Source organism: Labeo rohita, chromosome 20 (assembly GCF_022985175.1).
Source record: "Labeo rohita strain BAU-BD-2019 chromosome 20, IGBB_LRoh.1.0, whole genome shotgun sequence".
NCBI classification, from domain to species: Eukaryota; Metazoa; Chordata; class Actinopteri; order Cypriniformes; family Cyprinidae; genus Labeo; species Labeo rohita.
Genome location: NC_066888.1, coordinates 6,045,320 through 6,058,142, shown reverse-complemented (window position 1 = coordinate 6,058,142; position 12,823 = coordinate 6,045,320). Strand labels below are relative to the sequence as shown.

At 39.9% G+C, this 12,823-nt stretch overlaps 1 protein-coding gene across 3 annotated transcripts in view; it reads right to left on the bottom strand.

The window, feature by feature from the left end:
* The window catches only part of si:dkey-174m14.3 (uncharacterized protein LOC563117 homolog), a 38,378-nt gene extending 29,353 nt beyond the window's left edge, over nucleotides 1–9,025 (bottom strand). The window contains exons 1-2 of one of the 3 annotated variants that reach the window (XM_051139443.1): nucleotides 8,462–9,025; nucleotides 1,117–1,145 (exon numbers count right to left, since the gene is read on the bottom strand). In XM_051139443.1, coding sequence (XP_050995400.1) covers nucleotides 1,117–1,145; nucleotides 8,462–8,740 — 308 coding nt within the window. In that variant the 5' untranslated portion in view covers nucleotides 8,741–9,025. Of the gene's footprint in view, nucleotides 1–1,116; nucleotides 1,707–8,461 lie in introns of those variants that run through there. The other 2 variants (XM_051139445.1, XM_051139444.1) reach the window with 2 other exon arrangements.
* Nucleotides 9,026–12,823: the final 3,798 nt, after the last annotated feature.

The following is a 12,823-nucleotide window of genomic DNA, read 5'->3' as shown; positions in this document are numbered from 1 at the left end:
ATTCTGTCTGTCAGCCCTCATGTACCACCTTTGCAGAATCATCGCTGACATAATGATTCAGACCTTCGCATCCTTTGCATGCGCTTATTCCACACAATGCAGCAACATCACCTATGAAGCAATTATAACATAAGTTAACCAACAATCGGTTCCTTACTAATCAACGACTTGTTAATTATTCAATCCAGCACTGGGAATATTAATATGACAGATTATGTTATGGTGTTAACTTAAGAACTGCCACCAATATGATTCCACAAGTCTGCTCTTCTGTGTTTCAATATTTGTTTGCATTTAATGCATCCATTGCAGTTAATATAATTTGTAATAGTTTAGATATGCATGTTTAAAAAGAGGCAGGAAATGTTTTCGGATGAGTGTTCAACTGCAAACTGTCATCTCTGCCAATCGTGGCGATCCACTGTGACAAGGGTTTTCATCATGGACGCAGAGTCCTTCCAAGCACATTTACTTATCAGTTTTTCATTTCTCTTAGCAACACAAAGCTGAAATCCATCAGCATGACTTGAAGCATTTCTGTTTCGCCCTGTAATCTATTAATAATTCATGCGAAGGAGGGGGAACCCCCAATAAATCCGTCCAGCCTCCCCCACAGAGCTTGAGTCATACCTTTTTCCCCCCACATGACTTCTATACTATAATATACAGCAGCGGCAGAACACTTATCATGCTCATAAATAATTTCCCGAGCCCCATCTCTGATGTCGCCTTGGGGAACGGTGATCCGATGACGGCTTAAATATTCTCCAGCCAATGGAAAGGTTGCGTTTAGTTTGGGAATGGCCATTATGTGGCTTCTACGTCTCTACAGGTCTTCTCCGTTGAATCTGTTTCCTCGGGAAAGAGCGAAACGATACGTGCACATGGTGAAATGCTAATGTAACTACTCGAGAACACTCGGATGTGATCCACAACACATTACCAATCAAAACAACTGAGCTTTCAGAACAGGCATGAGCTTTCTAACCACCGTTTGGTGGTGGAGAATGCGGGCATCATTGCGCGGGGGAAATTCCTGCTGCAGTCCAAGCTTCAGGGATGGAAGAAAGAGAGGGGTAGAGGAACAAAAAATGACAGAAAGGTATAGCCGCTTACCTTATGGTCTGCATCTCCTCGTTCGAAGCCTGGAAGAAGGAAGAAGAGGAGATTACTGAAACGAACGCGCGCCTGGTTCCCGAAGCTGCCAAGGCATCACTGCGCAGTCTGAGGCACACACCGCCGCTCTCTCCCTCTCTCTCTTGCTCTCTCTCTCCTTCTGTCTCTCCGTTTTCTCTTGCTCTCTCTCTACCCAACAGTGCCAGTATACTTCTGCACCGATCTCATGTGCAAGGAGGGGAGAAATCTTGACAGATTAAGTGCGAATGGAAGGCACAGTCGCAGCCAGAATGCAGATACACAACATCATACACGCCGCCCCCTCTCTCTCCTTCCTCCTCCCCGAGAGAAACTCACTCATCGGCTTCACGAAGATCCACAGGATGTGAGGACAGACAGCAGACCAGAGAGAGGGAGAGGGTGAGAAAAAGAGTGTGAGAGGGAGAGATGGTGTGAGAGAGAGAGAGAGGTTTAGGAGGGAAACAGGTGGGCTCATCTGTTGATGAAAGAATTGGAGGGAGGGATGGGGAGGCACTCCGGTTCTCACATCCACTGCGTGCTACAGCTTTCTCTCTCGCTCGGTCTGTCTCTCTGCCGCCCCATGAATAATGCAAGAGTGAGATTATGTCAGAGGAATTCACATTCTCATTCAGATTTAGTGTGCAGCAGTGACCAAGGGCCGTTCCAGCAGTCCTATTAATTCAGCACCAGGCAGCAGTACGTGTGGTATAGCACATTCAAGCTAGTTTCATAGTTTACGGGCCAATCTAAAAAATGATCAAGCTGAAATGTTATGTTTGTACATGATGCTAATTTCATAAAGTATTTATGCAGTCCAAAAATCTCACATGGATGTCTAACCAACACTGTTATATTTATAATTACACATATTTTTTTTTCAGGGTATTATTAGATTTGTTGTTTAGAAATGTACATGCGAATGATGAAATGCAAAAACGTTCCTAGCATTACCATTTAATTTAATGGCAGTTGCTTGGCTGGTGCAGGCAGCCCCTAAATAATGTGTACTGGATGCTGCCGTGAACACTAATCTTGCGTTTGATCTACCTCAGTAAGTCAGATGTCGGAGCTGGGAATGTTGTCAAAAGTAAGTGGACTGTGTTTTAGTGGAGAGGTCAGAAAACCAAGATGGACGTATCCATTGTTAGCAATACCAGTTGATTAAAAACATATAAAACACTGTATTTTGTATAGATGAAGCTATAGTATCACATTTACAAATAGAGGATGGATAGTACTGTGTGCACCACTTAGTTTGCCTTTTATGTATCTTAAATACACAATGACATAATATTTTCACTTATTCTCTTATTTTAATTTATTTAATTATTACAAGTGATATTAACATTCATTTTTCTTTTCCTCATACATCTCATATATCTCATATCTTATGCATTTAATTGGCACTTTTGTTTCCTTGTTAACTAAGAACACTACAATCAGAGGTAAATTAAAACATGTCCTTGCTCTTCTAAGCTTTACAGTGGCATTGAATGGCTGTTGTGAATCAGTAGTCCAATAGAAGAAATAAAGTGCATCCATCCATCATAAAAAGTACTCCACTCCTCGCCTCCTGAAGCAAACTGATGCTTTTGTAGAAGAAAAATATCCATAATTAAAACTTCATAAACCTTAATCTCTAGCTTCCATTAACTGTTGTAAACACATACATGAGAGAGTGGCGTTCCAGCGGATAAGACACAGGCGTAGCGTAAGCTCCGGTTGAGAATATGCTAGTTTCGCAAGAATCAAGTTTTGTTTACAGCTAAGGAAAAATAGTCTCCCCTTATATCGGAATCCTCTGACATGTTTGCATACGTCCTACATCATCCGCTGGAAAGCCACTCTCTCCTGAACACGCATAGAGTACAGAAGTTAGAGATTACGGTTTAAAAAGTGGTAAATATGGATTTTCAGCCATTCACTGTCATTATAAAAACTGGAAGAGCTGAGACATTTTTTAATATAACTGAAAAAAGAAAGACATACACCTAGGATGGCTTTAGGGTTATTTTCATTTTTGGGTTAACTATTCATTTAAAAAAAAAATATATATATATATATATATATATATATTCACTACATTTTAAAAAATAAAATGTTCTTTATTGGCATCTATGGTTCCAGAAAGAACCCTTAACAACCCTGCACTCTTAAAAACAAAGGATCTTTATTGGCATCGATGGTTCCATTAAGAACCTTGAACTTCCATGGAACCTTTCAAATGCAGAAAATTTCTTTATAGTGGAAAAATGTTCTTTAGATTTTTTAAATGTTCTTCAAAATGGTTCTTTTAAGAACTGTTCACTGAAAGGGAACCAAAAACTGGTTCTTCTATGGCATCACCACAAAAACACCCCTTTAGAGCCTTTATTTTTAAAAGTGTGGAACCTTTCCACTGCATGAAAGGTTCATTGGGGCTCTCTTTTTGGAACATTAAATTTTAAGATTTTAGGGGCAAAAATGTTGGTTGAGCTGGAAATGACACCACAACTATACCTAATTTATCATGTAATTCATAATGGGTTAACATTTTGGAAATAGAATTTGTTTTTACACAATAAATATGGCTCACTTCACTCTGTTCATCTCACTCTGTTTAAATCATATAATAAAATATGTAGTTTACTAAACTAGTTTTAATAAAAAATCAACCCAGGACATAAAAGTGCCTGAGTTACAGCATTGCCAAACCCTTGGTTTGGATAAACAAGCAGTCCTGCCCCCAACTCACACCACTGCAGCCAGCGTTGCCATGTTGGAGCACTAAAACAAACAGCAATGCTTTGACAGCATCACAGAGCCAACAGTGTTTACACTCTTCGTGAAATCAATATCACATTGTGGGGGGGAACTGCACAATAACACTTTAGAATAGAGAACAAATAGACACCATTAACTAGTTGCATAGCATGCATATTACTAGCATACCGGCTGTTCATTAGTAATTATGAAGCACATATTAATGCCTTATTTTGCATGACCATATTTTAGATCCCTAAACATAACTACTACAACAACTACCTTACTATCAATAAGCATATAATTAGGAGTATTTTGAGGTAAACTCAAAGGAGAGCTCAATATCCAGAACAACAATTTATAAATAATTTACTCACCCCCTTGTCATCCACGATGTTCATGTCTTTCTTTCTTCAGTCGCAAAGAAATTATGTTTTTTGAGGAAAACATTTCAGCATTTTTCCCAATATAATGTACTGATATGGTGCCCCCATTTTGAACTTCCAAAATGCAGTTTAAATGCGGCTTCAAATGATCCCAGCCAAGGAAGAAGGGTCTTATCTAGCAAAATGATCAGTTATTTACATTAAAAAAAATACAATTTAAATACTTTTTATTCTTAAACGCAGTCTTTGAACTCTGTGTATTCTGACTCAAGACAGTTAGGGTATGTTGAAAAACTCCAACTGTATTTTCTCCCTCAACTTCAAAAATGATTTCAAAATCATCCTACATTACTGTAGAAGTACCGACCCAGTCTTTGCAAAGTGAACATGCAAAAAAGATCAAACACCCTTAACAAAATGTAAAACAGCGATATAGGGCAATTTCGAAGTTGAGGGAGAACATGAGATGGGAGTTTTTCGACACACACTAACTGTCATGAACAGGAACAAAAACAGTCTAGGCAGAGTAAGACAAGACGAGCGTTTGGCATAACAAAGTATATAAATTGTATTATTTTTATTAAAATAACCGATCATTTCACTAGATAAGATGACTTCTTCCTCGGGTGGGATCATTTACAACCGCATTTGTGATCGTTTGAAGCCTCATTTAAACTGCACTTTGGAAGTTCAAAATTGGGGCACCATATCAGTCCATTATATGGAGAAAAATGCTGAAATGTTTTCCTTAAAAAACATAATTTCTTTACGACTGAAGAAAGAAAGACATGAACATTGTGGATGACAAGGGGGTGAGTGTTTGTATTTCTAAACTATTGTGCTGGAAGTTGAGTTCTTCTTTAACTGTGAGTATTTTCTAATCTTATATGCTACCAATTGCAAGATCCATATTTTGTTTTTTGTAGCACATTTATATTAAACTGTGGCAATACGGTAGTTGATGACGTGACGGCTGGCTTATTATCTGCAGTGTCCATTAAAGCAGGAAATCGGCTCAATCTTCTAATATAAAGATCAACCTCCTCTTTCAAATGAAGGTTGTTTCTGGCAAACGACTGGAAATCTCACTTTCCGACAAATGGCAAGGGAGCTCTGCAAGTTTCATTTGACAGGCACACACACACACACACACTCTCTCTCTCTTCTCAGGCACACACAGACTCGTCTCTCTGCCCCCTCACCGCCCACCTTTTTTCAAGCAGTTGCTAAGGTGACGGCAAAGACTGCATTTTAATCAGATAATAAATTAAGGCAACCATTTTTTGTGTGTTCTACAAATGAATGCTTTGCGAATTTAACAGGTAAACATGTTTAAAACACCTAAAAGTTAACCAGCGCATCTGGAATAATGAAGCATGTTAAATAATATCCAATTTTCTATGTACTTTGGTGTTTAAAAAGTACACCAATTCAGTGCGGCGTGATATAACCGTACGCATGTTTATCTACACTACAGTTATGTAAAACTAGATCGATCCAATTAGTTGCCAGATACAGTATGTGATCCACACAGACTAATGAGAAACCCGCCTCCCATAGCGTCAGATTAGTTATTGATCTGATTATCCTTCACATACACAACTTCTTCAGCTGAAAACACACAAAAACAGAACGGGGCAATGCCCGCATCTCGTTTACACTTTAATAAACTCCAGACTATTAGCTCACAAGCGGTGAGAGCATAGGGGAGGATGTTGAGCTTCAGAAACATTAAAATATAGCGCACAATATGACATGTGGCTGTGTTTTGGTCTAATATGGATAGTAAAGCACCACGGCTCAGTTCTGCTTGAGTTCTGGCAGTCTTATCCTTTCAGAGCTCAGCTTGACTAAAAGCTTGATTCAATAGCAATGCCTTCTGATATATTTATGAGTCAGGGACAGACTGTATTGTTTACTACTGCTGCGGTTTGTATGATAACGCATCCTACACTGCCAGGCCTTTATATCTCCAAAATGTCTGCTGAGATAGTTGATAAAGAGATTTTTTTTTTTTTCCATTTGTTTTTGGATGGCAGCAGTACCTTAAGAAAAAAAAAAGGGTTGTTCTCTCAAGGCTCTGGGGACTTTATTGACTTGTTTTATTTGTAAATCAACTCACTAAAACTCTATCAAAGACATAAAATCTAGAAACATTTGAGACAATTGTTAATGTAATAATAGGCATTAAATGAATATCAATAGCAAAGCTTATATAAGTGAATGTCAGCCAGGGGACTATTGGGACTGCCAGAAAACTTTCAGGGGACACACGAATTTAATATTATTAAGTATAAGTTATTAGTAACGATTGCTGACAGAGCTGGGTAGATAACTTACAAATTGTAGTCAGTTACTGATTACAGATCATGAAAATGTAATGTAATCTAAGTTACTGATTGTATGTATTCTGACATAGGTTAATAAACATAGGTTTTGTACTTTTGAACCAGTTAGAATGTTTCTTTGGAAATTTGAACAAACTCAAAGTAAAAAAGTAAAATGCGTCATGCGTGCATGAAAACAAACACATTTGCATGACAGCACTCTCTGAAAAAGCACAGAAAAACACACGACAGAGCACTTTGACATAAAACAAACCAAAAACAATGATAAAACAGATATACATATCGGATAAGCACTGGAATTTTTGTTTTCACCTGACTATGCACTGTCCCAGTGAATCGATCCACTCAGCTGTTATATTATGTAAATTATTATTATATAGTTTATAACCAGTGTTGGGGGTAATGCATTACAAGTAACGCAAGTTATGTAATAATATTACTGTTTTCAAGTAACTAGTAAGGTAACGCATTACTTCTGAATTTCAAAGAAAATATCTGAGTTACTTTTTCAAATAAGTAACGCCGGTTGCTTTTTTCCCATTTATTGATTGACAAGTCTCCTGTCGGGAAAATGGGAGTAAACATGATGTTACTGTATTCTAGACTAAATGTGAACATGCATTAATTCATCTCACTCACAAAAAAACAGATTCAGTATTCCTCAAAAGGAATAAAAACAGTGAAAAACTCAGAATATGACGCAACCCTGCAATAATTAAATATGTTAAATAAAACAAATATCCTTTATGCATTTAATCCCATTTCATTAACCAGTGTCTTTGCTGCTGACCTTTGATGAAGCAGTTCAACCATACTAATAAGCAAAAATTACTTTAGATAACCTAACATTTGTGCTTCATTTTTTTTATAGCTGAAGAGTGATCTCCTGCATAAATGTACTTTTACATTAGAATTGTTTAATATTAAAAACAAAGAAGCAAGCCCTGCCCAGATTTAAAAAATAACGCAAAAGTAACGTAACACATTACTTTCCATAAAAAGTAACTAACATAATTAGCTACTTTTTCAGGGAGTAACTCAAAATTGTAATGCATTACTTCTAAACGTAACTTGTCCCAACACTGTTTATAACGATCATCTGCATAATTTTTTTTTCTGTTGCACTCTGTATTTTGTCTCTCATTATGTTTGTAGTTTGTGAATCATTTGCATTGTTTGTATAAATTTCTCTGGAAAAAAAACTAACTTTATTTATTTATTTTTTATTTTTATTTTATTTATTTTTTGCTGTGTTTTGTTATTATGTAACACTGTTTCCATTTACTTTACTTCCTGAACATTTTTGAACACATCTATATTGTCAGTAAACTAAATAGACCTGTTTTTTCACTGAAAAGCGCCTATAACAATATTGTAATAAATGGTTATACCTTGCTTGGGGAATGTTATATGTAGACAAAATTTTATCTGGAAGTGCAAATTAAAATGCAGGCATGTCAGGTGCCCCAAAAATGTTCTAGGTCTTTAATATCACCCCCCCAAAAAAGGCAGATTGTTTTTACTACATTATTACTGAAATATAGAAGCCTATCAAGTCAAAAAGTTTGTCAAGTCAAAAATGATTATTAATAACTAAAAATACACACTTTAATAAAATAATCAAATCTATTGAGGAGGCCAGAAAGGCCACGTGAGATACAAGGGTCTTTTTCTCAGGAAGCCAGATATTTACACAAAAGTCTCTGCTTTCTCTCCATTTAACTGCACTGCTGTAAAGAAGTAGAAAGTGGTACATTAAAGTGATGAGATTTGTCATTGCATACCCTTTCCTATGTGCCTAACTGAAAAAAAACATCAATGAAATAAAATGTGACAGGAATGACTTACCATGTTGATGTCCCTGGGAAGGGAAACAGATCGGTAGGGGTATCTAGAGAGGTTTTCCTCTTTGTAGAGCAGTGGGCTCAAAGGTCTGATTCTCTGAACGGGGTTTGGATGACATTCTGGAGGACTCTTAACTTCTCTTCTCTCATTGCTCTCAAACGTGATGGCTGTCTCTTTCTTGATCTTAACTTCCTTTATCTCATCCTCTCTTCGCACGCAGTCGATGTCTGTCTCCAGGTAGGCTTTTCCTACAGTCTCTGGTGCACCTTGTTCTTCCTGCATCCCATCCACGGATTGGATGCTCTGGAGCTGATCAGGGCTCTGAGAAAAATCCACGTCCCCTGGCTGCTGTTGAGGGTCTGAGATCCTGGACTTGCTATTACTGTGACTGGAGATAGAAGAGTTAGACCTGGAGGATTCAGCCTGCCTGGACAACACAAACAAGTTGGTAGGGCGAAGAACTCGGCTGCTCACTTCATCCAGGAACTGTGAGAACTTCAGTTTGGCTTCGATTTTTAGTTCCAGCTGATGCTGTAATGCAGCCAAACGCGAGGCGGCCTGTCCAGAGGTCACACTGACACCTTTACTGGAGCTCCTCCCTTCCTCCCCACTGGTCAATACTGCCCCCTGCTGGCAGCTCCCTTTTTGTTGGTTACAACTTTGCTCTACTTCAAGCAATCTGTTGGTGTTGAGCTTTAGGCAGGTGGTTGCTTCTGAGCTCATACTATAACTAGAGGCCCATGGACTGCTGCTGTTACTGGTGCTCCTTCCGCTGGGACTGGAGGTGAGGCTGCGCGACTTCCATCTGGCATGCCCAGCTGCGAAATACCAACCTACATGCCCTCGAGAAGAATAAAACATCTGGGGGGAAGTGGACGAGTTGGAGGAGGTCGTGGAGCTGCATGATCTTCTTCTTAACTGGAGTTGGTGGTACATGCTGCAATCGGGATCCATCGCCTTTTGAAACTGTTGATAATCCTGTTGGCCTGAGCTGAAATGTCCACAGGATCTGACGCCTAGACAATGAATGAGCACGAAACCCAGTTTTTAAAGTGTTTAGCCCCAATCACTGCCCACGGTCTGCATTAGCGGCTGGGAAAAACTCAATATTTAGGGCACAGAATCATTCGGTCCCCTGGCTGCCATGTATATGGAAAAGCAAGATTACAACCCAGATTAGAATCCAGTTCTGTTTAGCTAACCAAAACGGAGATACTATTATGAATAGCATTTTGGTCAAAAATGAGTGACAAAAATGAGTGTCCATGATAAAGAAAAGCAAAGTTTAAAACAAATAAATGAAAGATCAGGTTAAAATATTCTTAGAAATGTACTCTTGAACTTGGTTACATCTGATCTGAAATGCGTTTATACCATTTTCAAAAAGGTTTAAATTGAATGATTCTAAAAATGTAATGTGGCGCAACCAAAATAACATTTTATAATTTTATAAAAAACAGTTATAATTTAAGTAGTAATATAAAATAAATAAGTGTTGAAAGCTTTGAAATGTTATATAATAAAAATTATATATATATATATATATATATATATATACACACACACATTTCCATTCTTTACAAAAAAATAATAGTAATAATAATAAATGAAAATGGTAACAATAGTAATTAAAGCAGCACTGAAAGGACCCTCGCACTGGGCTCACCACCACCTGGTGGCTTTAGGAAAAACAGCGAACGATGGGCAATATGCATTTAAAGTGGTAAATATAGAAGGACCGTGTCAAAGTCATTTATATGTATCAAACTTCCTGCTACCAGGTGGTGGCATTATGACTATAACTGGATATTGGCATGTAGATGTCTTCAGGACAGCACTTTTATCAAACATAAGAAGTATGGTGCAGACTGAGCATGGTATGTTTGAGTTAGTGCAAAGCATGACGTATCTTGTTGCCAACAGGTGGCACTATGATTATAACAGAATATTGGCCTTTAGATGTGTTCAGGCCAGAACGTGTGCAGTTTGGGGCAGATCGGACGTTGTATGGCTAGAGTATTTAGAGTAGACTGGCCAAATATAATGTTGATTTCATTAAATCTCTATGAGGAGTTCGTTAGAGCGTAAAACATGCCACTTCCTGTTACCAGCAGGTGGCGCTATGACTATAAATGAATATGATCATGGGCATGTGTTCAGGACCGGACTCTTATCAAACATGTGAATTTTTATGCAGATCGGACATTGTGTGGCTGAATTATAACAACTTCCTTTTTCATGGTGAAACACTGAAGTTTGTCAGGCCGCTACGGACATGCACTTCAACGAAAACTCAAGATCTTCGCAATTTAATGTCACAAAGGGCTTTAGATTACACTGACCAAATTTGGTGTTGGTCTGTTTAAATCTCTAGGAGGAGTTTGTTTAAATACAACGCCTGAAAATGGCAAAAATTGAAAATAACAGACTTCCTGTTGGGTTTCAAACTTTGTAATGTGGGACTTTTTTTATTGGTGACATATACATGTATGTCTACCAAATTTCGTACATTTATGTGAACATAGCTCGAAGGACACTTTGTTGAAATTTTATAGGTGGCGCTATCGAGCCATTTTGCCACACCTACTTCTGAAACCCATATCAGATGTAAACTTTCACCTCTTTTGGCATGTGTGCAAAGTTTCATGAGTTTTCAAGCATGCTTAAGCCCTCAAAAATGCAATTCATTTTGGAGAAGAAGAATCTGAGCAATTCCAATAGGGTCCTCGCACCACCAGTGCTCAGGCCCTAATAATTTAAGTAATAATATATAAAAAATAAGTGATGAAAGCATTTAAATTGAAGAACATGCATGAAGATGAAGGTTCAACAGTCTTTATTCCACACAAAGATAAAGAAATCTACACAGAGGAAGGCTTGTGTCACATAGACATAACCATTAACAATACCAGACAAAAACTAAACTGAACAGACGGGAACTTAAATACACGGACCAAGCGAGGATGATTAACAAGATGACTAATTAAACAGTGAAAATGGTGAAAACAAAATCCAAACAGTGACAATGTGTGACAGATTGCCCCCCTTCCAAAAGGTGTGACCCCACGCAGCAGAGAAGGAGAGGACAGGAGATGGCGTAGGGCTGGCACAAACAGGCAGGAGGAGGTTCTGGAGGTGGCCGGATGACCAGGAGGAGGGAAACAAACAGAGTCCAAGGTGGTGATGATAGTGGGAGGAGCCAGGGTGGAACTGACTGTATACGCTCCAGAGCACAGTCAGGAGTACGGCCTAGGTGGAGCCAATAGAAGGAAGAACCATGGTGGGGGAAGGGCTGATGACACCAGGGGGCTAACTGACGGGGACGGAGCCGGTGGTAAAAGAACCCAGGGTGGAGATGGAGAACCAAGGTAGAGCAGATGGCTCAGGTGACTGAGGCGCAGGCGAGGATCTGCAAGGTCTGCAAGGTTGCAGAGAACGAAGGTGGAGCTAAAGGGAGGGAGGTGCCCAACAGAGCCAGAGGGAAGAAGGGACAAGGCGAAACCAGAGGACTGTAGTCCTGAGGCGAGGGCAGGTCGACAACCGACCAAGGCAGAGCCGGAGGGATGAGGGAGCCAGATGGAGCTGGTGGATTGATGGGCCACGGTGGAGACAAGGGAGCTGTGAGCCATGGTGGAGCCAATGGGTTGACGGGTCAAGGCAGAGTCAGGTTTTCAGAGGTTGGAGGCGGAGATCAGGGATTCTCTGACCTCGATGGCGCTGGAGGCTGACAGGCCTGAAGTGAATCCACTCCACAGATAGGGCTGAGGATGAGCTGAGGGACTGGCAGAATGCAGTGGCAGTGGGGCAGAGAATGGCAGAGAAGAGGTCGGAGAGGGAGGTTGGGTGGGAGTTTATGACAGTTGGGATTTCAGGAATGGTGTATGCTGTCCACACACACCAAACCACGATTCCCAGGACAGGGAGTGCATCGGACAGAGGAACAACCTCCTTGGTAGCGACAGGACAGACAGACAGTAATCCAAGGCAGGCAGATCAAACCGACCATCATGGTCATTTCAGGACAGACAGGGAGTTCATAAACAGCATCCTTGGCCATAACAGGACAGGCAAAGAGTTCAGACAATGATGGAAATACCTCTGAGTAAAAGTCTATTAAATCTCTCGAGTCCTGCCTCTGCTCACCCTCAGCAGTGGTACAGGGGACGAGGCTTTCCTCCATGCCCTCTCGCTCCACTGTCTCATCCACCATCACGTGCAGCGTGCACGTGCATCGTTACCGGCTCTTGCAGCTGGTCAAGCGACAAATGAGGCTCTGGAGTGATCCTCAGCTCTGTAGATCTCATCCACAGTGGCGCTCACTCTCCATCTATGGTGGGCTCAGGCTGTTGCTCCGTGCAGTGGGGT